General features: G+C 49.7%; 1 protein-coding gene across 2 annotated transcripts in view; it reads left to right on the top strand.

The window, feature by feature from the left end:
- Positions 1-22,526, top strand: part of SORL1 (sortilin related receptor 1) — a 215,236-nt gene that overhangs the window by 177,282 nt on the left and 15,428 nt on the right. For both annotated transcript variants that reach the window (XM_075546728.1, XM_075546729.1), the window contains exons 33-42: positions 6,057-6,188; positions 7,079-7,205; positions 7,356-7,525; positions 9,395-9,507; positions 10,246-10,350; positions 11,716-11,788; positions 13,366-13,448; positions 14,594-14,690; positions 16,527-16,711; positions 20,752-20,871. In XM_075546728.1, coding sequence (XP_075402843.1) covers positions 6,057-6,188; positions 7,079-7,205; positions 7,356-7,525; positions 9,395-9,507; positions 10,246-10,350; positions 11,716-11,788; positions 13,366-13,448; positions 14,594-14,690; positions 16,527-16,711; positions 20,752-20,871 — 1,205 coding nt within the window. The remainder of the gene's footprint in view (positions 1-6,056; positions 6,189-7,078; positions 7,206-7,355; positions 7,526-9,394; positions 9,508-10,245; positions 10,351-11,715; positions 11,789-13,365; positions 13,449-14,593; positions 14,691-16,526; positions 16,712-20,751; positions 20,872-22,526) is intronic.

The following is a 22,526-nucleotide window of genomic DNA, read 5'->3' on the forward strand; positions in this document are numbered from 1 at the left end:
TGATACCTGATCTTGTCATCACCTCATGATTACATAGGCTGATGTGCTTCTTCCTTGTGGGCTTTGTTGCCTCTCAGCTAGATGGCCACTTGTTTATCTTCAAGTCTTTAAGACCCCAGATTTTATATATTTTGATAGCCGGGCACCATCAGCTTTCTTCACCACATTTGGTTATGCACCAGCTTTGTTTTCAGTGATCTTGTCGGGAAGGTGAGCATCATGGAATGCCAGTTTAATAGAACAACGTGCTCTTGCATTGAGGGAGTAGAGGCCCAATGTCCATGTGCTACCTCAATACTAAACCTATAAGTATGTGCACATAGATCTATTTCCCCATCATCATATATAATTATATTTACATATGTACTTGCCTGTATTTAGGCCTCTGTATATGCCCTTTGCCACCTAGTTCTTTCCTCTATTTACTTTTACTTTCCTCTTGTCCCACTATCATGTTCAGCCTTCATTTGCATTTCAGTAATTCCTCTCGGCTACATTGCCCTTGTTCAACCTCTACTAGGCCTCCTACACCTCCTCGCCATCTAGACCATTTGTTGTTCCCTTGTCCCTGGGTTTGTTAACACCCACTTCCTTTCCCTCACCTCCCTCTCTCCCATGTCCCTTTGAAACCGGTCCCGTTGTTTTCTCCTCCAGATTATTTATCCTGCCAATCTTATCTAGATAGACATGCAGAAACAATAATAAGCACAAAAACAAGACAGAGCAAAACCAAACAACAAAAGAAAACGAACAAAACACCAACAGCAAAAAAGAAAAGTCTATAAATAGTTCCAGGTCTGTTTGTTGATCTTTAGGAGTGTTTTCCAGTCCAGTCTGATGGGGTGCTACACCTGGCTCCAAAGTCTATCTTTGTTATTCCCCAGGGACTTCATTGCTTTGCTCCCCTTGCTGCTCTGTTGCACACCCTTATTATTTTGCCCTGGTGTGGTGGAGTCAGATTGGGCACAATTCCCTCACTGTGTCTCCAGTGTTGTCCCCCATCGTGCTATGGGTCAGTAAGGGATGCCGCGTCTTGCGGTGGGGCCAGCCCTATGGTCCTCTCTGTGCTCTGAGCAGGAATATCGTCCTTGGGACTTGGTGGGCCAGAATGTGTTCCACTCTCTCTTCTTCCTTCTTCGTTTCCTCACATGCCTTTTAAATGGCCCTGCTCTGTCTACAATGTCTCCAGTGATGGGGATGAAAACCTGGCAGGCACCCTGCCATGTCTGCAAGGAAGACAAATCCAGTCAGATGGCTTCTGTTCTAGGTGAAGTGATCGGGGTTCCCAGAGGGTTCACTTGTGAATGGGCTTTACTTTACTCTGCCATTCCAAGGCAGCTAATAGATATATTCCATTTCACTCTCATGACAGCCTTATGATTTTGATACTCTCTCCATTGTAGACAGGACGTTACGGCTCACTAAGGAAAGGGAGTCTATTTTGTAGGTTTCCTTGAAGAGTTGTGCCCTTTTCTTATCAGAGTAGAGGACACCGAAGTCAGCAGAGAAACGAAGGGGCCGTGGTGGCACACTGGGTTAAAAGCATTGGGCTGCTAACTGCAAGGTCAGTGGTTCAAACTCACCAGCCGCTCCATAGTAGATGGGGCCTTCTGCTCTGATGAAGATTTACCATCTTAGAAACCTAAAGTGGCAGTTCTACTCCCTCCTGTAGGATCCCTCTGATTTGGAATTGGCTCCATGGGAAGTGAGGGTTAGTTGGGGACATTGTGAAGTGTGGAGTCCCTAGATGATGCACATAGTTAACCTGGCTCTTGCCCGCTCCCCGAAAGGTCGGAGAGTTGAGTTCACTCCGAAGTAGCTCCGAAGAAAGTCCTTGAGATTGATTTCCCCCGAAGCCAGTCCTGGAAAACTGTGGGGCACAGTTCTGCTCAGACACACACATTCCCTCTCTGTCACTCTGCATCTCCCTCCCTCTCCCTCTTCTTTTCCCTCCTGTTCTCTCACTTGCCCTCTCGAGTCAGGATCCACTTGAAGAAGCCAACTAGAACTGGCAGTGACCGCTGTAATAATGGGGGGATTTGACCCCCAAACAATAGTGGGAGCATTTGAGCCAAATACTCGGCCACTCAGTAAGATGAACAAAGAGGAAATGAGCATTGTCACCAATAGGACCTCCCTGCAGGGCAGTATTAACTCACTAATTAGTATTCTTTAAATCCATCTGTGTTCATCTGGGTTGATTGGAGAAACAAATTCATAGACACTCATGTGTGTATAAGAAAGAGCTTTATATAAAGAGTAATTGTTTATTAAGAAAACATCCCAGCCCAGATCAAGTCCATAAGTGTGATATTAGCCCATATGTCCCATACCAAGCTATAAATTCCTCTTTAGACTCATGCAGCCTTGCAATGATGCCGAATGCAGGAAGATCACAGGCCAGTGGGTGGAAAGTCTTGTGGATCCAGTGGCAGTGGAAGCATCTCAGCACTGTCAGGGGTCTCCAGGTGACTCCTCCAGATCCAGGGCTCTGGCTCCATCACCGTAGCTTCATGTGGCTTGTCACCAAGGGGAATGTGTTTCCCACCTCCAGGGAGAAAGACAGGAGTTCCCTGAGTCCTCAGGAGAAGGCCATGCCCACACAGAGGCACCTTTGGCTATGACCTGATTGACAGGCTAGACTCCACCCCTTCCCTCAAGTTGCCCATAGATTAAATAACTGCCACACCCTCTCTGCAACCTGTTTCAAATTTATCTCATTCACAGGGATGTTGCTGGGTTAAGGGTCTTAAAATCAAGATGTACTGTAACCACAATTTCCCTCAATCCATTAATTTGATAATCCAATAATTTGATAACCCCATGAAAAAAGGAAATGAGATGAATGTGTCAGGATTCTGTCCCCGAGGGCCACCACATCCTGTTCTGTGCCCCATTAATCATCTGTTTAATAATCATGTGAAACGTTTTTCCCATAGATTAATGGCAAGCATTCCCCAGTTTCTAAGGCCCATGTTGTCCTTTTTTGAACTATGGAGCGATGGCTATAAAGGCATCTTGTTGACAGAAACCTAGATGAAGCCATCTGGTTTTGACTCAGCTGATGTTTGCTCATGCTTCACCACATTTTCGCCTCTGTGGTGGGAAGCCTAGGACTTTTAAGAAGAACTCCCTCTGAGCAGAAAGGTTCTCCCTGACTAGCCCAGGAGTTGGCAAACTTTTGAGACAGAGAGCCAATTCTGTTCTTCCCAACTATTTAACAATTATTTGAGAGTCATGTTTTTATAATATATTTCTGCAAGCAAACAAATGAAAGCACCATTTTTATAAATGTAGGTATGGTAGCTTTGTTTTCATTTCAGCTTTGCTGTTCTCAAGCCGCAGCGTGCCGCCCCCTGGGCAAGGCGACGTAGGATGGCAGCAGCCGTCCCTGCACTCTCATCCCCTCTCTCTCTGGTCACTCCCTGAAATGGACATGTGCCCATTAGCGTATTTCCTGAATACACAGCAGGAAGACCCCTTGCTTTTACCCCTCACCACCTTCGTGACTTGCAGAAGAGTACCTGACTCAGTGGGGCAGCTCCGTGTCTTCAAGGCCATTCATTCTGACTGCCAGTGATTCCATGAGACTGAGCGGAATGCCCCAGAGGGTTGTCAAGCCTGCCTTCTCTGTAGGAGCAGGCCCACGGGTCTTGCCTCCCTGGGGAAGTTGGTGGATTCGAACTGCCATAGTGTTGGTGCTTAAGTATTGTGTCACCGGAGCTGCTCTGAGTCATAATCAGTAAACCCTCCCTAGATGTGTGATGGTTTCAGTGGTCAGCTTCCAGCACTCCTGCCCTATTGACCCTCAGACCTTTCTCTAGTGCCTTAGTGTATTTGTAGAAGCATCCCTGGTGGCCCAAGGGTTGGGCATTCCAATGCTAACTGAAGGATCCGATTCATACCCACCAACAGCTCTGCGGGAGAAGAGCCTGGAGGTAAGCTCGCACAAACATGAAAGCCTAGGAAATCCTATGGGGCTGTTCCCCCCTGTCACGTAGAGTTCATGGCACATAACAGCAGCACACTCGTGTCTGTGATACACCCTCTCACCCAGATCCCCAACGTCAGCATCTAGTTACACAAACAAAGCAAAGCCAGTGGCCCCACGTGTGTCTGTGACATTCATTCTGGCCCACCCTTGTCGTGGTTCCGTGTGGAAGAAGAGGTTGCCTGGTTCTGTGCCATGCTCCCCGTAGGTGGGGTTTGAGCCCATTGTTGTTGGCACCCTGTCAGTTGATCTCATCGCTGGCCTTCTTTTTCACTGATGCTGTTTTATCAACCATGATATCCCGAGTAAGTGAACAAGGCAGCTTTGCCATCCTCGCTCCTCAGAGAGTGCTCCAGTTACTTCTGATAGCATAGCCAAGTATGTGCACTGAAGTCTCACCATAGTTGCTCGAGAGGATTCAGGCTGCACTTCTTCCAACACAGCTCTGTTGACTCATCTGGCAGTTTATGGGACTGTCAACACCCCTGTTGTTGTTGTTTGGTACTGTTAAGTCCATTCCGACCCCACGCAACCCTGTGTACAACAGTGGGACACTGCCAGGTCCTGTGCCACCCTCACAATTGTCCTGGGTGTGAGCACACGCTTGCAGCCACTGTGCCAATTCACCTCACCGAGGACCGCTCTCGTTCCACTGCGCCTCCATGTTCGCAAGCATGGGTCTGGTTCTCCAGCCAGCATGTCCAAAGCAGGTGAGACGAAATCTTACCACCCTGGCCTCTGAGGCATAGTGCTTCTTCATGACAGATCTGTTTATTCTTTTGGAAGTCCATGGTACTTTTGGCATTCTTGGCCAACAACAGTTCAAATGCATCGAGTTTTCTTTGATTTTCCGTACACCGTCGCCTGCATCTGAGGCGAGGGAAATACCGTGGCTTGGATCAGGCAGTGCTCAGTCCTCAAAGTCATGGCCTTGCTTCGGAGCACTCTAAAGAAGTCTTGTGCTGCACACTTCCCTAATGCAGGGTGTCATTGGAGCTCAGGGCTCCTGCTTCCATGAGCATCGATTGCGGATCCAAGCAAAACAAAATTCTTTACAACTTCAACCCTTTCTCCTTTGATCATAGATAAATGTTGGCCTAGTTGTGAGGATTTTGGTTTTCTTTACATTGAGTTGTAATTCGTAATGAAGGCTTTCGATCCTTGATCTTCATCAGCAAGTGCTTCAAATCCTCCTCACTTTCAGCCAGCAAGGTTGTGTCGTCTGTATACTGCAGGTGGTTAATAAGCCTGCCCCTTGATCCATGTACAGGTTCCTCTTGAGCACGTTAAAATCCTTTGGAATTCCCATTCTCAAGGATATCCATGTTTGTTGTATTCGTTTTGATCTACACAGTCAAAGGCTGTGTTAGTCCGAGTAGACTAGAGAAGCAAATTCATGGGCACTGATAGAAAGAGGTTTAGATACAAGAGCAGTTGAATATTGAGAAAACATCCTAGCCCAGTCCAGATCAAGTCCTTACGTCTGATATGAGCCCATATGTCTGATGCCAAGTTAGCAAGTCCTCTTCAAATTCAAGAAAACACGTGCAATGATGCTGAATGCAGGCAAGTGGGTGCAAAGTATTGGGATTCAGTGGTGGTAGAAGCATCTCAGCGCTGTCAGGGGGTCTCCACATGGCTCCTTCAGCTCTGTGGCTTTAGCGTAGCTCCATGTGTCTTGTCCGCAGGAATGTCTCCCAAGGAGTGAGTGTGTGCCCTGCCTCCAGAGAGCTATGTATCTCCTTAGCGCCTCTAAATGAGGTCATCAAGGTGCTACCTGATTGACAGGCTTAACTCCACCCCTTCACTCTTAAGTCTCAAATTGACAGCAGACGATGTAACTACCACACGAGCCGATCCTTGGGGACATTCAGCAGTGTGCTAGTGCTGAATGTGAGCCTGAGTTTGCTTGACTCCCAAGCTCCCTCTCTTCCCGCAGCAGATTCTAGTTGTTGCTGTTGAACGTTCCCAGCATGCAGGGCTTGCTCCCAAATTGTATGGGTGTACCAGCTCCGGCTGCGCACTCGACCTTGGGACTCAGCACTGTGCACCATTTGTGTTTCAGCCACACGCAGTACGCTGAGCTGTATGAGCGGGGAGTTCAGGTGTGAGGACGGCGAGACCTGCATTGTGCTGGCGGAGCACTGTGACGGCTTTCTGGACTGCTCAGACGGCAGCGACGAGAGGGCCTGCAGTGGTGGGTACTGGCTGGACTGTCACCCAGCTCCTCCGGGGACTGTTTGAAGCCCCCTGGGTGGGCCCCTCGCTAGAACTCGTCTTCTCAGCTTTTCCTGCCTCTGAAAACGAGACCGGCTCTTGCACAGCTGGAGCGTGTCATTGGAAGTCAGGGTTGGTCCAACGCTGCCCTAATTCCCTGCTAGCCTCTGAAGACAGACCTGCGGTCTGCCTCGGGAAGCTGCAGCCTGGAAGCCTGGTCTGTAGAGCTCCTCTGACCCCTAGGGGTTGCTTGGAGTCAACTGAAAGGATGGCAACTGGCCAGCATCATCCTGAGAGCGGAATGCTGGGCTCGACTTTGTGTCAGGTGCCCTTCCCACCATAAGCCAATGCCCACGGCTCGCACACAGCCTGCAGCTTTCTGGAGGGTTAGCTCAGCCCTGCTGTCCAGAGCATGTTTCAAAAGGGCCTTGTCCTTGCCACCTGGGTCATTTCCTGCCGAGAAGCAAGCTCAGAATGATACAGGCTGGGTGAAATAAAAGGAAAAAGTGGAGTGAAAATCTTGAAAGAAGTTTTTAAAAGTTCGTGGGAAAATGCTATTCTATTTTAATCCCCCTTCCCACAGTTTTTAAGAAGTGCCTCCCATTGATTGGGACTCCATTGGCAATGACCATGGCCTCTTAGCATCTTGGGCACAGTGAACCTCAGAGGTGCGCCGGGCATCTGGCGCCCCGTGTATGTCACAGAGGAGATCGTGGGGCAGGGGAGGGAGCACTGGGAAGACTTGGAGCTCTAACCCACGGGATAAACATTTGCTTAAAGAAGGGGTCCCTTTGGTGGGGGGGGGGGGCTCTTTGGAATCCATGTATTTGTGACGGAGCTGTCTTTTGCTTTTCCCCTCTCTACCTCCAGATAACTTAACTGTGTACAAAGTGCAGAATCTCCAGTGGACAGCTGACTTCTCCGGGGACATCACTCTGACCTGGATGCGGCCCAAAAGAATGCCTTCTGCTTCTTGTGTCTATAACGTCTACTACAGGTGGGCCTTGTCAGTGCCACGGCCGAAGACAGCGGCCTGGTCACTGCCTCCAGATGACCCATCACAACCTCTTGTGCAGTCAGTGTGGCTCTCTAGTGAGCCAGGCAGCTCCGTCACCCTGCTGACGCTCTCATTTTGTCTCTTGGCCAGGGTGGTTGGAGAGAGCGTCTGGAAGGCTCTGGAGACCCACAGCAACAAAACAAGCATGGTATTAAAGGTCTTGAAGCCAGACACCACCTATCAGGTTAAAGTGCAGGTCCAGTGCCTAAACAAGATGCACAACACCAATGACTTTGTGAATCTGAGGACTCCCGAAGGACGTAAGTGCCCTTGTGAGCGTGTGGCCTGTACATGACCCTAAGTGGGCGGCAGCGATCTTCCAGAGGGTGCTCGGGAGCATGCACACAGAGTCGCTTGCACGCATCTCTGCTTAGCTTCCTGTGCTTGCCTGAGTTGTTGAACGATTGGCTTTGTGTTGAATCAGATCTTGCTCCTGTATCAGTTTGTGATTGTGTGGTGGCTGTGTGTTGCTGGGATGCTGACAGTCATGTGCATGGCAGCATGGTCACCCAGGAGGGCTTAGTTTCAGCCGAGCATCCAGACCAAGGAGAGTCTGCTTTTGAAAATTCTCTAGTGAAAACTATGCGTCACAGAATACTGTCCAAGCCCTCACCTGGCTTGCTGTGCTGCATGGCGCCACGGGAGGACTGATGGCCGGAGGAGCACACCGCGTTTGGTAAAGTGGGAGAGCGGTGAAGGCGAGGGAGGCCGTGCGGGAGCTGGACGGCACAGTGGATTCAGCTGTACCAGACATCATAGAGACGGCGCCAAGCCAGGCCAGGCCTTCTGGAGTGGTGCACACGGGCGTGCCTGGAGTTGGAGAGCTGCCTCGACAGTCAACAGCCAGTCAGATGAACAGCCAGCAATCGTGTGTCCCTTGTCAAGAAAGAAACCCAAACGCATGTGCTTTAGAGCAGTTGTTGTTGGGTGGATATGTGCTCGTTTCAGGGATGTGTTCCCATGACCTGGCATATTTTATGAACTCCTCATTTGCAACTGCCCCCCAAATCCACAGAGATCTCTGAAATAACCCCAGTCTCGGTTTTCACTCCACGGATGTTAACTACGCACACACACTCTTGACCAGGCTTGATGCTAAATGTAAAAGCTTCATAGATGAATAAGACACTGTCCCTGCCCTTGCAATCCGTACGGGTCACGAATTGTGGATGCAGATTCTTCTTCTGTGGGTTATCCAATTGGAGAAACACTCCACAGTCAAAAGGAAGTCTGACTGGAAAGCATTGTGGAGTTTCCCCTGGCTCTGCAGGCAGCCACAGAGAAGACCCGGAAGTGTCTTGAGCGCATGTCAGCGTGTCAGGTATCCGTGCTGAAGGTGATCCATCCCTTTGTAGTCGTGCCCATGGTTCTCTCTCGCTGTATGAGGACTTGAGTAGCAGGTGCTGTTCTTAACAGACAGACCCCAGAATTGAAGGCCCAAGAGCAATGATGATTCTGCCTGCCCAAGCAATTCCATCCTGCACCCCTTGTGAGCCACAAACTGACATCAAAGTAGACTCAACTAAGGTCAGCTGAGACTCCTGGTGACCTTGCGTGCCGTGAAACACAATGTTGTCCGGCCCTGTGTCATCCTCCTCGCCAAGTTCACCTCTGTGGCTGCGTGCCAGTCCATCTCACTGCTGGTCTCCCTCCCTCGCTCGAACTGGCCCTTTGCTTCATGGAGCACAGTGTTGCCCCCCAGCAGTTGATTGTTCCTGAGGATGGGCCCAAAGTAAGCAAGCCAGGCAGTGTCCTGTGTGATCTCTAAGTGGATACTTTTCAGAAGCAGATTGCCAAACTGTTCTTCTAGTGCGTTAGTCTCCACTGACAGCCGCCCTCCACGGGGCCCTCTGCTGGCATTTGCAATCCCAGTTGTCTAGCTTCCAGTGTTGCAGCCAGTCAAACCACCGGTCTTGATGAGCTGTCTGGCAGTGGGTGGGACAGTGCACCCCTGTATTCTGGAGGAAGAAGAAGGGTTTTCGCGTCAATGTGAAGGACAAGTTGATGACCTTTTCTAGTGCAGTGGGTGGGTCTGAAGGCTTCTTTTTTTCCCCTTGTTTAAGACTCAGGGGAATTGCTAGTGATTGAGTACGCAGGTGGGTTTTAATCCCCAAATGCCTCTTTCCTAGTGCCAGAGGCCCCTCGGAACCTGCAGCTGTCACTCTACAGTGAGGCGGAAGGTGTGATTGTGGGTCACTGGACGCCTCCTGCCCACCCCCGTGGCCTTATCCGAGAGTACATTGTAAGTGTCTTCCGTGGCTGGCCGTGTGGGTTGGAGAAGAGGAGATATTTGACTTTAGAGAAAAGTTTACTCTGTGTGACCTGGCAGCTCACCACTGAGCGGATACAATGCTGCGGACACCCTGTGGATACATTGTATCCATATTGGTTACAATGGCCTCATTCATTAGAACAGCTCCTGCCCACCTTCCTCTGTATCCTCCTCTCTTCCCATAGTCTCCTAAGGTAACCGGATACCCCAGACATCTGTTTGCCTTTTTTAAAAAGTTAAATTTTGTTGTACTATGAGAGGCTTCAAAAAGTTCATAGAAAAATAAAATTATGAAAGAGTGGAATGTTCCCATCAGCTTTCTGAATCCCCCTTGCAATGTATGTCTGTACCTTTACACACACACACACACACCATTTGCCATGTTCATATGTGTGTTTCAGTAACACTGCTTTCAGTGTGTTGTAGTAACATCACCCCTTTTTCTAAAACTCCTGCATCACCCCAAATTGCAACTCAAGACCCTTCAGCAATAACTCCCGTGCCCCAACCCCTGCGGAGTGACCACTCATTTACCTTAGTCTCTAGTCACTGCCCAAGTCTACCTGCTCTTGATAAGTGGGAGCCTGCAGCAGCCATCCTGGTGTGACTGACTTGTTTCTAAGGCGCATTCGTGTGTGAGTACTTTGCCTCTGTGTGGCTGAAGCACGCCTGCAGACCACCCCTGACAGGCCTGTCTTCTCCCTCCAGGTGGAATACAGCAGGAGTGGTTCCAAGGTCTGGGCTTCCCAGAGGGCAGCGAGCAACAGCACAGAAATAAAAGACTTGCTGGTCAACACCCTCTACACCGTCAGGGTAAGTGCCGACGCCCCTTTCAGTTAGCTGGGCAGTGGTGGGCCACCCGTGTCTGAGAATGTAGGCGGTCCAGTTTCGTGGTCTGCAAAATCCTCAGCCCCTCCCCCTGGAGCTCCCCCTCCACTCCCCCCAGTCTCGCTAGTGGAGGCCGCAGAGAATTCAAAAGGAACTCTCCGCATATAGCTGAGAGCTTAACAGAAGGCAGCTTGTGCCGCTTTCCTCCCCCCCGATCCTCCGCTTGCTGTGCTTTCGACCTTTTGTACTTGTGCACCGCATCTCCAACTCATCTTCAGCAGCAGGCGATGCACAGCGCTAACACGTGCCTGGTGAACGGATACCATGCGGAATGTGTTTGTTGCTACCATTGCACGCACAAATCAGGGACTCCTTCAATGCTGCTAATTTCACAGTGCGCTTTTTTGGCATGCCCTTCCTTTTGGAGCCCTGGCGGTGCAGGTTGGCCACTGTACTGCTAAGGGTGGTCAGCACAGTGACCTTTGGAGGAAGATGTGGCTGCCTGCGTCTGTGAAGCCACGGCCACCCTGTGGGACAGTTCTCTGCTCTGTAGGATTGCTATAGCTCAGAATTGGCTCGACGACATTCGTATTTTAGAGCAGTTTGGGGCTTACAGAAAACACAGGAGTAGAGGGATTGCCCCACTGTGGACACGCTGCTCTTGCTTTCCTGTGCTACATTGTGTGACGGTTGGTGTGCCAGCACAGGTCCCATGACGGGCACTCACGTGCATGGGTTGCATTGGGATCAACTCTGCTGTGTATCCCAAGAGCTCCTGCAGGTGCATCGTGGTGTTTTCACCTTTATGGTAGCTTGCAGAAGAGTTTCCCAACATCCCACAGACCTTTTGCATGCATGCGTGTGTATTTATGTGTATATAGAGACACACTAGGATCCCTTGTAGGAGTTGGGCTGCTAACCACAAGGTCAGTGGTTCAAACCCACCAGCTACTCCATGGGAGAAAGATGAGGCTGCCTGCTCATGTAAGATTTGACAACCTCATAGGGCACCATGAGCCATAATCAATTAGATGACCATAGACACACACACGCATACACGCCCCATATGCGTGCATTTATATGTGTCTGTATAGGTGTACTCCCACCCTTGCTGCCCAGAAAAGGCCTTGCCATCCTTCAGTCAGTAGCTGTTCCATTACTGAGCACTGCCCTACTTCCCTTTGCCAGGCCCCTCTCATTCCCATTGTCAAGGCCGCTGCCCGCCCTGGGCCACCCCGTGCATCGTTGGCCAGGCTCACTGCCGAGGCCTCCCCCGTGTAGTCATTCGGAGTGCTTGCTGTATGGTGAATTGCCTTGATTTCACACTAATTCACACTCTGCTCTGAAAAGGTGGCTGCGGTGACTAGTCGTGGAATAGGAAACTGGAGCGACTCTAAATCCATTACCACCACGAAAGGAAAAGGTAAACACTCCCAGTGTCTACAGCGTTGGAGAAGGTGGAAACCCTTTGGAGATAACTTTGAGTCAGGTCTGGAGAGTAGAGATGCCTAGGTTGGAACACCCCCACCCCCGCTGAGAGACACGGTTCTAGTGCATTTGCTGTGCTTTGGAGACACTGAATATCTTCCTCAACTAGAAATGGACCATTTCTTTTCATGCAAGTATGCAGAGTACCCCCAAAGGTCATTCCCCCTGACCCCTTGCTCACAGGAGGGACAGCATTCACTGTACCCCACACAGGAGCCTGCTTGGCTCCGTGAAGATGGTTCTTCACATGCTCACCTGAGCTGTTTTAAGTTAGCGGACGCTGTTCTTCCACAGATGCTGAGAAACTGTGTAGATGGATGTTTCTAGCACTGGAGCTGATAGTACTAGTAACTGCTTGTTTGCCAGGGCAAGCACTTTGGAGTGTGCACATGGCTTGCCAGAGAAACAATTTGTCTGTCTGTCCATCTTTCAAGATACTGCTTTACTTTCAGGAATTGGCCTACACTATTGTAGTGCTGGCACGAATAAAGCCCTTAGATGAGCCAAGCCAGGGTCCCAGTGAGCCAGTGTCTACAGTCTGCAGGCCAGGTGGGCAGTCTCTTGCAAGCCGGCAAGGGAGCTGGTTTCCAAGCTTGAGGCCCACTTCTCTTCTCCTTGGCCCCTCCTTGCCACTGTGGCAGTCTGGCCACACCAAAATTGGCAGTGCCTTCCCAGGCTTTTCTCTCTGGCTTTTCATCCTGGCCCCACACCTCTGTTGGCGTTCAGATCTCTCTGAGAAAGCGGATTGCTATTGACTCTTTAATCTGTCATGTCAGGTGGGTTTATTATCCGGGGACAGGAGGAAAGGAACGTGGAATGAGCAGTTGGCATTTTACACGCGTTATTTTACTTCGTTTTCCCAGCTCCGTGAGGCGTGCTCTCCCATAGGGAATCAGCCCAACAGAGGTGACTTTGGTTTGGGTTTTGTGAGGTCGCCGGGTGGGGCAACTTGCCCCGGCTTATATCCCGGCCGGATGTCCGAACCAAATGTGAACTGAGTGTGTCGGACACCGTGTTCCTCCCCAACAAACTCCAGTCCACATTTCTGTTCTGACATCCGGCCAGGATATCACAAGTCAGCAGTTTGAAACCACCAGTCGCTCCTTGGGAGAAAGAGGCTTTCTACTCCATAAAGCGTTACAGTCTCAGAAACACACAAAGTCAGGTTTACCTGAATCAAATTGGTGGCAAGGAGATGCAAACATTTATGGTTAGTGACATGATTGACACTCCTGCCAGTCTGCCAGACCCACGGTGAGCCCTGCTGCTTGGTGGAGCAGGGCTGTTGAGAGCATGACTCATGGAACTTTCTGCCCAGACTAGTTGCCGGGAAAGCAAGCAAGCAAACCTGTGTCTGACAATCTACCTTCAAACAAACAACAGTGGTAAAAAGAGATCCAAGAGAATCCAAAGAAATCCCTTTCTTCCCCCAGCTGAAAGATGGCTTTGTCTATTGAGTTGCGATCTCCTTCCTCACTCACGGGCTGCTCTTTCTGATACCTTTGTTTCCAGTGATCCCACCACCAGATATCCACATTGACAGCTACGGAGAAAATTCGCTGAGCTTTACCCTCACCATGGAGAGTGACATCAAGGTAATGCTAAGGCTCCCAGGAGTGGCTGGGCAGGACTTTCCTTTGTCTGGGAACTGGGACAGCTGGACAATCCAGAGATTAAGGGAAAGGGATGACTGGCTGGGAGGGAAGCTCCAACACCATAAGGAGTCACGTTCTCCCCCATGAAGAACAACTTGAGTCTTCCTATGTAATTATTCTGCCTCAACCTGGTGCCTTTTTTTTCTTCCTTAAACCCTGCAATTAAATCGTTCACAGCTACAGTGCAAATAAGGAGTTGGCATTAACAGAGTATGTCTGCCCTGTAATTTTCAGCTTTATTGGATTTCCTGGTGCTTAAGCGCTAATGCAGAGGTTCCCACAGAGAAGAGCAGCTTTCTTGTGAGCTGCTCCGGTGCTTGGAAAGATGCTTGGAAACGTATCCCCTTTAGGTCCCCCTCTTCCAGAACCGCACCTCCACCCCCCACCCCCGTGGCCCACCTGCATTGCCCACTTCACCTTGGTTATCAGAGCTCATGCAGTTTCTGACCGCCTCCCTCCGCCGCCCTCACATGTTCTTTCTCGACTGCCCATGCCACCCCCCCCCCCCCCCGCCACATCCCTGACGTCCATCCAGTTGCAGTCAGACACACAACCCTTCGGACCATGTACTTACTTGGTGTCTGAAGCCTCGGGCTTCACGGAGGGTCAGTGCAGTTTGGAAAAGGAAGTGTATCCTGTTGTATGGCTGTGTTTTCTCCTGCCCAACAGTGGGCACTAACCAGTCCCCTTGGTGCCACCTTCCCGGCTTGGCCCTGACTACTGGAAAAGCTGAAGCGAGATTGACTTCTCTTTCCCAGCCCAATGATCTGCTCGTTGTTTCCCTTTCCACCTCTATCAGCTGATTCTTCATTGTTTTATTGAATATGGACTTTACATCACAAATGGTCTTGCCTTTGTTTTGAGGAGTAGGTGGCATGTAGCTAAACAGTATTATTATGTCGAGATAGTTTCTGATAGTACAAATGTGACTATCAATAGAACAATCAATACAAACAGCCCCATCGTGATAGGAGACAACAGAGTTGGGGCGAGGGCTGGGGGACTGGTTTCAGTCCTGCACTGCCTGTCCAGGTGTTTCCTAGATGTGTTGCTAGTCCCATAACACGCGTCTTGGTCGTTGGCAGGTGAATGGCTACGTGGTAAACCTTTTCTGGGCCTTTGACACCCACAAACAAGAGAAGAGAACCTTGAACTTCCGCGGGAGTAGCTTGTCACACAAAGGTAACACTGGGGTGCTGGTCAGTGTGCTAACAGGGTGGTGATGGCAGCAGAGTCCCTGGCTGGTCATGGTTAGTCCCTGGCTGGTCATGGTTAGTCCCTGGCTGGTCATGGTTAGTCCCTGGCTGGTCATGGTTAGTCCCTGAGTGGTCATGGTTAGTCCCTGGCTGGTCATGGTTAGTCCCTGGCTGGTCATGGTTAGTCCTTGAGTGGTCATGGTTAGTCCCTGGCTGGTCATGGTTAGTCCTTAAGTGGTCATGGTTAGTCCCTGGGTGGTCATGGTTAGTCCCTGGGTGGTCATGGTTAGTCCCTGGGTGGTCATGGTTAGTCCTTGAGTGGTCATGGTTAGTCCTTGGGTGGTCATGGTTAGTTCCTGGCTGGTCATGGTTAGTCCCTGGCTGGTCATGGCTAGTCCTTGGGTGGTGGGGCAAATGGTTAGTACATGTTGCTAATAACTGAAAGGTTGGCAGTTTGGGGTCACTTAGATGTACTTCAGTAGAAATGTCTGTCAATCTACTGCTAAAAAAAACCTAGTCCTTGGAAGCCTGTGAAGCCCGATTCTGCTTCCCAACACACTGGGGGTGCTGGTGGCAGGAGTTGGGGTCAAAGGAATGTCAGTTGGATTTTACCTTCGCTGATGGAGCGGATCTTATGCATTGGGGCAACCTTTAGGTAGAGGGACACCGTCACAGCTGCTTAAGGCCGCTTCTAAACAGATGCCTCTGCAAGTCAGAGGGGTGAAGGAGGAAAAACTGGCAGATGAGCTGCCCTCAGATGTTCTGAGGGTCCCCAAGGAAAGCAGGCCTAGACTGAGTTACCTGCCTGTCTTCTCTGGCTGAGTGTGCTCCTGCATTGGCTAATACATCGTGTGTAACTGGTATCCAGTGAATATCATTGAATATCCATTCACAAACAAACCAAGGAAGGATAGTCCAGCCCTTACATCGCTGAAAAGACTGAGTGAGCCCCAGGTAAAACAATCAAATCCGAAAATGTGTTCAAGGTAGCATTTGCATGTATTTCAAAGACCAAGAGTTCAGTGGCAGATAGACTGCCTCTGCTATTGAGAGTGCCCTGGACTTTCCTGCCTGTAGCAATATTTCCCTCCCAGCTATATTTCCCTTTAGGTCTGGGTGTACCATCATAAAACTGAATGTGCAAGTGTTCGCTGCTGTCTCTCTTCAAACCGAGAATCTGCTCGGTGAAATAGCGTGCCCAGGAAGGCACACCAGTAAAATGGAACATCGCGCCTCTACTGTGTGCATGCTGTTTATATTGCTGTGTGGCTTTATATAACCATAATACTAACTCTGCTATGGGGCACATTATACAGCTTTTGCCACTTGACCCTCTGCTATTTAAAAAAAACAAAACTCCCCTCATTACAAAAGGAGCACATGTTTATTACTGAAAAAAAAAGCAAAGATACCTAAAGTATATATGAAGAAAACAAACAAAAGTCTAATTTCATACCCCACAGAGGAGACATCACTTTACATTTTTGATCCAGGCAAAGGTCATTCATGTCTTGTTTTCAGTGGCTGTTTCCTTTGAATTGACCTCTCTGTATGTCTTCATGGAAAATTGAAGACTGTCATTTATGGTTTTGTAGTTTGCCTCTCTCCTTTAATATAAAAGTGGAAATTTCCGGTAGCATTCAGCAGTTTTCTAACACACCACGTAGGGTGCATGGCATGCCTACATGCAGTTGAATTCGTGGTCGCTGCTCAGTTGAGAGATTACGCTTTGCTCTGGGATGAGGTGTGCGTGTCAGTGACGCGGAGTCTTGACTCACCGTGTCAGCTTAGTCGCGTCATCCTCTTGTCCATGTGTTCACAGTTGGCAATCTGACAGCTCACACCTCCTATGAGATTTCTGCGTGGGCCAGGACTGACCTGGGTGACAGTCCTTTGGCATTTGAGCACGTCATGACCAAAGGGACCCGACCACTGGCTCCTATCCTCAAAGCCAAGGCCATCAACCAGACAGCCGTGGAATGTACCTGGACTGGCCCCAGGAATGTGGTGAGTTGGCCAGGATGACCAGCTCAGCCTGGCCTCTTCTCCAATGCTGGTCCCCTGGAAAGGCTCTGAGCTTTCTCCTCCTCTGCTGCCCACTCCTTTCCTCTCCTCTCAGTCAGTTCTGGGGTCCCTTATAAAGGAATTAGGACATCTCAGCTCCACCATCACTTTCCACGCCCTGGCCGGGGATTGCTGTTTAATAGACCTTGAGGGTAGAGGGGGTGGCATACTCCTATGCTTGGGAACTGACGGTGGGACCTGGGCCTGATGAGAAGTCATCGGCACTGAGAATAGGTACTGCTAAGGAGTCCCAAAATACGTGGCCTTAGCTTCCACAGCCCCTTTTCGCCTGTGTGACTGCCCCCTGGTGGCCTTCAATGGCCAACTCCTCCATGCATGCTCACACATTTATTCCACTCGCCACATGTTTGGTTTGTATACGGCTCTTTATTTTCTTTTGTTTTTATATACTTAACGATTAGTTTAGTGGTTCCTTTTGATTCTTTCCCTTCCCAGCCCTCCCCAAGGCGTGCCTTTCTGTACTTTTATGTCTGCCTTTCTGATGTTCTCGGGCCAGTCCATTCCCTGCTCTGATCTCGCGTCCTTGCCCATGCTGCGTTTTCCTCCCTAGACTTCCCCCCGGCAGTCAAATCCTGCTCTTTTCCTGTATGAGCTCATGAAATATTTTTAGTCTGTGCCACTCGGCACAGTCCCTTGTGTGGTGGTTGTTAGGTGCCATCCGCCTGTTCCGACCCAGAGCGACCCTGTGCACCAGGACGTCAGGGTCCTGAGCCGGCCTCACTGACAGTGGCTATGTGCGAGCCCGTGGTGGCAAGCACTGTGCCAGCCCCCTTCCTTGAGGGCCTTCCTCTTTGTCACTGCCCTTCCGTTTCACCAAGCGTGGGACATGTCCTTAGTCTGGGGAATAAGGTCTTGCCATCCTTGATTCTAAGGACCATTCCAACCGTGCTTCTCCCCACACGGCCTGTTTTCATTGCTCCGGCAGGTCACGGCACACTTCCTTCATTCAGCAGTCCCAGGCCTGGGCGCTTTGTTCTTGGTCATTCCTTGTGAGGCAGTTACAAATATCGTGGCGTAGAGTTTGGCGCTCCTGAATCCTGAGAATGGCATCCTTGCTCTTCAACGGTTTCAAGAGGTCTGTACATAAACTTGCCCAAAGCATTATGTCACTTGATTTCTTGACTGCTGTTTTGTGGAGCATTGATTGGATCTAAGCAAGATGAAACCCGTGACAACTTCCAGCTCTCCTGCATTTATCATGATGTTACCTATTGGTGTAGCTGTGAGGACTTTGGTCTTCTTCACAGTGAGTTGCAATCCATAAAGGCTGACTCCGAGAGACCCCCGTGGGTGTCTGAGACTAATGGCTGACAGGAGTAGAATGACCAGTCTTTCTCCAGTGGAGCTGCTGGCGGTCTCGAGAATCACTCAACATTCCCTTGCTCTATTCGAACAGCTGGTCTATGACTGTTCTGGAATATTCCCATTCTTCTCATTGCTATACAGAGTTTGTCATCATCCACACCGTTGCATGCCTTTGCATAATCAATAAGGCACAAATAAACATCTTTGTGGTGTCCTCTGCTTCGAGCTACGGTCCTGCTGATGTCAGCAGTCGGTGATGTCCCTTGTTCCACAGTCTTTTCCAACTCTGGCCTGAATTTCTGACAGCTCCTTGTACCGCTGCAACTGTTGTTGGTGACTGTCAGCGACGCTGTGTGTGCATGTGATATTAGTGATACTGTTCTATAATAGTCCCTTGCTGTTGGGTCACCTTTCTGTGGAATGCGTACACATGTGTCTCTTCTAGTCAGTTGGCCAGCTCGGTGTCTTCCAGACTTGGTGACATAGGCCAGTGAGTCCGCTGCATGCCTCGTCAGCGTGTTTTAGCATGTGTCGTGATGCTCCATCTGTACCAGAAGAATTGTCTTTTCCTTCAGTTCTTGATCATATGCCACCTCTTCAAAAGGTTGAGTGTCAACCCCTTCTTTTGGGTACAGTGACCCTGTGTATGCCTCTCATCCTCGCTTGCCCGTAAAATCTCTCATTGTTGCAACTCAGGCTTTCATTTCTCATTGAGTTCTTTCAGCCTGAGATATACTGATATTCCTGTTTCGTTTTCTACCGCCAGGTCTTCACACATTTCATGATAGCCCTTTGCCTTGTTGAGCTCCCCACGGAAATGTTCTGTTCAGCTCTTGGGCGTCGACTTTCCTTCCATTGGCTTAGCAGCTGGAGGGGCAAGAGGACCTGGTTCCAGAGTTGCATCTGACCTTTACTTTGCTCTCTTCAGATGTGATGTTCTTCATGTCATCCCACGGCTCAGCAGCTGAGGATTCTGTCATTGGTGTTCGATGAGTCACATTGACTCTTGGACTGTTCTCGAAGTTCAGGCGGGATATACTCAAGGCTGTATTTTGGCCCTTGTGGGCTTGTTTTAATTGTCAAAACTCTGACCTTTCGACTAGCAGACCAATGCTTAACCCATGACCACGACCCCACCTGGCCCTGGCCTCCTGTGGCCTCCTGTTCCTTTTAAACTCCCATCTGAGCTGCTTATCTTTGACTCCACCTTACAAAGAAAACCTCCTTTTTTTTTAAACCATTTTATTGGGGGCTCATACAACTCTTATCACAATCCATACATGCATCCATGTGTCAAGCACATTTGTACATTTGTTGCCATCATCATTCTCAAAACATTTTCTTTCTACTTGAGCTTTTGGTATCAGCTCCTCATTTTTCCCCTCCCTCCCCACCACCTTCTCCCTCATAAGCCCTTGATAGTTTATAAATTATTATTTTGTCATGTCTTACATGTCGCCCTTCACCCACTTTTCTTTCTGTCACCTTCTCCCATCTGCTGTAAGTTCACTCATCTCCCACTCTCCTGTTTTCAACTCCTCTGAGTCAGGTTCACTTGAGAAGGACTGCATGTAACTGAGGAAGCTAAAGTCACACTAACTATAAACAATGTGTTTCTCTCTTGATTGAAGAAGTTCGGAGGTCAGCATCCAAGGTGTTCGGGATTAATCCTAAAATTGTGTCTCACCAAAATCTGTGTTGTGGATCTTAAACCCGGGTGGGTGCTTATCGTCCCATTTGGGAATGTGCTCTTTGTCGTGTTAATGAGAGTCTGTTAGCACAGGGTGTCTAGTACATTCTTGTGTGTGATATCAAGGAGAAGAGACTAGCAAGGGAAAGAAGCAAAGGCGAGGGGAAGAAAGATGCTGGACCACGTGAAGTTCACCCAGGAGCAGAAGACAAGGGTCCTCCTCTCGGGGCGACGGTGAGAAGGGCTTTTGGTCCCTTCATCTGTGTGTGCTCCAGCCTTCTACGTGGGGTGTGTGTTGCAGGAGCGCTGGGTAACTGAGCCTCTGGGCAGCAGCAGCAGCAGCAGCACGTTTGATGCAGGACTCCCGCCCTGCCCTCTGCAGCGTGTGATGCTCCTCCTGGTTTAGAAGGCACCACTGCCACTCTCCTCTCCAGGCAGCAAGAAGGAGGGGAGGAAAAGGGAGAAGGGCGTGTTAGTCTTTGAATGAGCCTTCATGACGGTCTCACCTGACCCTCTGTCTACATACATTGACTTAATCACATGGCTCCTGCTGGCTTCCAGGGAGGTGGGGAATGGTGTCTTCTCTCCAGGTGGAAATTCACTAGAAATCAGGGCCCTACTAAAGGAGTGAAGGAAGTTGGCTGGGCAACTGGTGGTGTCCACCCCAAACTTGAACTTCCTTCATCCACACCCTTTGTGAGCGCTTCACGGTCATTTGATGAGCTGTCTCAATCTGGCCTTATCTTTCTTTATTATGCTGTCTCCCAGCCTTTCCTCCTCATCTCAAGACTGGGCTGTCTGAGGACAGTGACCTTCTCATAGTTACCTCTGTAGGTGCCAACACAGCGCCTACACGAGGCACCGCCTCTGCAGAGGCCCGTGGCGACAAGACTGAAGTTGTTCCCAGAGCCTTTGTTTCCAGAGTCCCAGGGAGCTGACGTCTTTCTCCATTCTCCGCGCTCCCCAGGTTTACGGCATCTTCTTCGCCACATCCTTCCTCGATCTGTACTGCAACCCACAGAGCTTGACGACCTCAGTCCACAACAAGACAGTCATTGTTGGTCGGGACGAACAGTATTTGTTTCTGGTAAGCTCCCTGCCCTGCTGCTCACTTGTTTTAAAGCGGTGGTTCTCAACCTGTGGGTCGCGACCCCTTTGGGTGGTCGAATGACCCTTTCACAGGGTCGCCCAATTCATAGCAGTAGCAAAATGATAGTGATGAAGTAACAACAAAAATAATTTTATGGTTGGGGTCCCCAGCACATGAGGAACTGTATGAAAGGGTCGCGGCATGAGGAAGGGTGAGAACCACTGTTTTGAAGGATGCTCGCAGTCCTGGCTGCCTGAACTCGGACCCAGAACCCGGGGGCCTGAAAGCCTGGATTTCAGGGCCACCACTTGACCGACTTTAGCTCTCTTTGAAGTATTGATGAGCTGGTGAATGATCCGAGGAGCACATTCCTCAAACGCTTTCCTCGGATTCTTTCTGCAGAGCTCTTTCTGTACTGTTTCTACATGTGTGTAAACTATATGTGACGAGATGTTGGTGCGGTAGTACTTGTGATGGCCAGAGATGGGAAATAAACGTTAACAGGACGAGGTAAAGGTGGCATGGCTTGGCCAAGCAAGGGACTACTTGAGAACCAGCCCAAAGCAATTCAGTCCTAAAGGTACTAACGAATACGGAGAATTCCCTAAGCTGTTGTGTTAAGTGAAAGGATCCAAGGGCATAATCGTGTGGCTAGTTTTCTTCCTTTGTGAAGAGAAAAATGAAAAGGCGGCTACACAGAGGGCTCGTCCAAGGGAAGTCAGCAAGCGCTGCAGCTAGGGCTCAGTACCTACGTGCTCAGGTGTATTCCCTCTCCGCACCGCAGACCCCCCAAAACAGAGTATTTAACCTTGCCCCTGTGTGATTCCTGCGTGACTGCAGACAGGTCCTCTCAGGAATACGTTTGTCTCAGTCTTACTAGAGGGCCTTTCAAAAAGATGTGTTTGAGGTCATGGCTAACAGCAACCTTTTAAGAAAAATCAAGTGAGCACATTCTCAAATCCTTGAAGATTTCCAGCAAGTTTACAGCAGTGTTGCCCCATGTGAAACAAGTTCTTAGGCAGATCAAGTGTTTTAAGGGAGGTCGGGAAGACTTTGAAGATGAGCCAAGAGTGGGGAAACTGTCAAACTCAACCAACGAAGAGACTGACTGAAGACAGGTGGAGAAGACTGAAGCGGAAATCTCCGTGGTCTGGCCATGGCCGTTTTAAGTGAGTATCTTGCTCAGCAGGCTTTTGGCTCGGTGGGTGCCGCAAGCGTTCCGTGAGGGTCAGCCAGCGCAAAGAGCTGACCATTCCAGTCGTCTTAAGGAAGACCAAAGCTAGTGAAGCTCATTTTATGGGATGAGCTGTAGCCCAGGATGAGCCTGGTCTACCTTAATGAGAGCAACAGCTTCCTTCCATGGAGAGCCAGGCCAACGGATAGAAGACAGGGCCAGCTCAGAGGATTCTCTCCCTCCTACTCACAGTGACCCTGTAGGACAAGGAGGAACTGCCCTTGTAGGTCCTGAGACCGTAACTCCTTATGGGAGTAGAAAGCCTCATCATTTTCCTGAGGAGTGACTGGTGGTTTTGAACTGCTAACCTCATGATTGGGAGCCCAACATGTAATCACTCAGCTGGCAGGGCTCCCCCAAGGATGATAGCAACAGTTTTGGTAGATTCCAAATGGAGATCAAATGTGATAGATTTCCT

The sequence above is a fragment of the Tenrec ecaudatus genome, chromosome 4 (assembly GCF_050624435.1).
Source record: "Tenrec ecaudatus isolate mTenEca1 chromosome 4, mTenEca1.hap1, whole genome shotgun sequence".
Classification (NCBI taxonomy): Eukaryota; Metazoa; Chordata; class Mammalia; order Afrosoricida; family Tenrecidae; genus Tenrec; species Tenrec ecaudatus.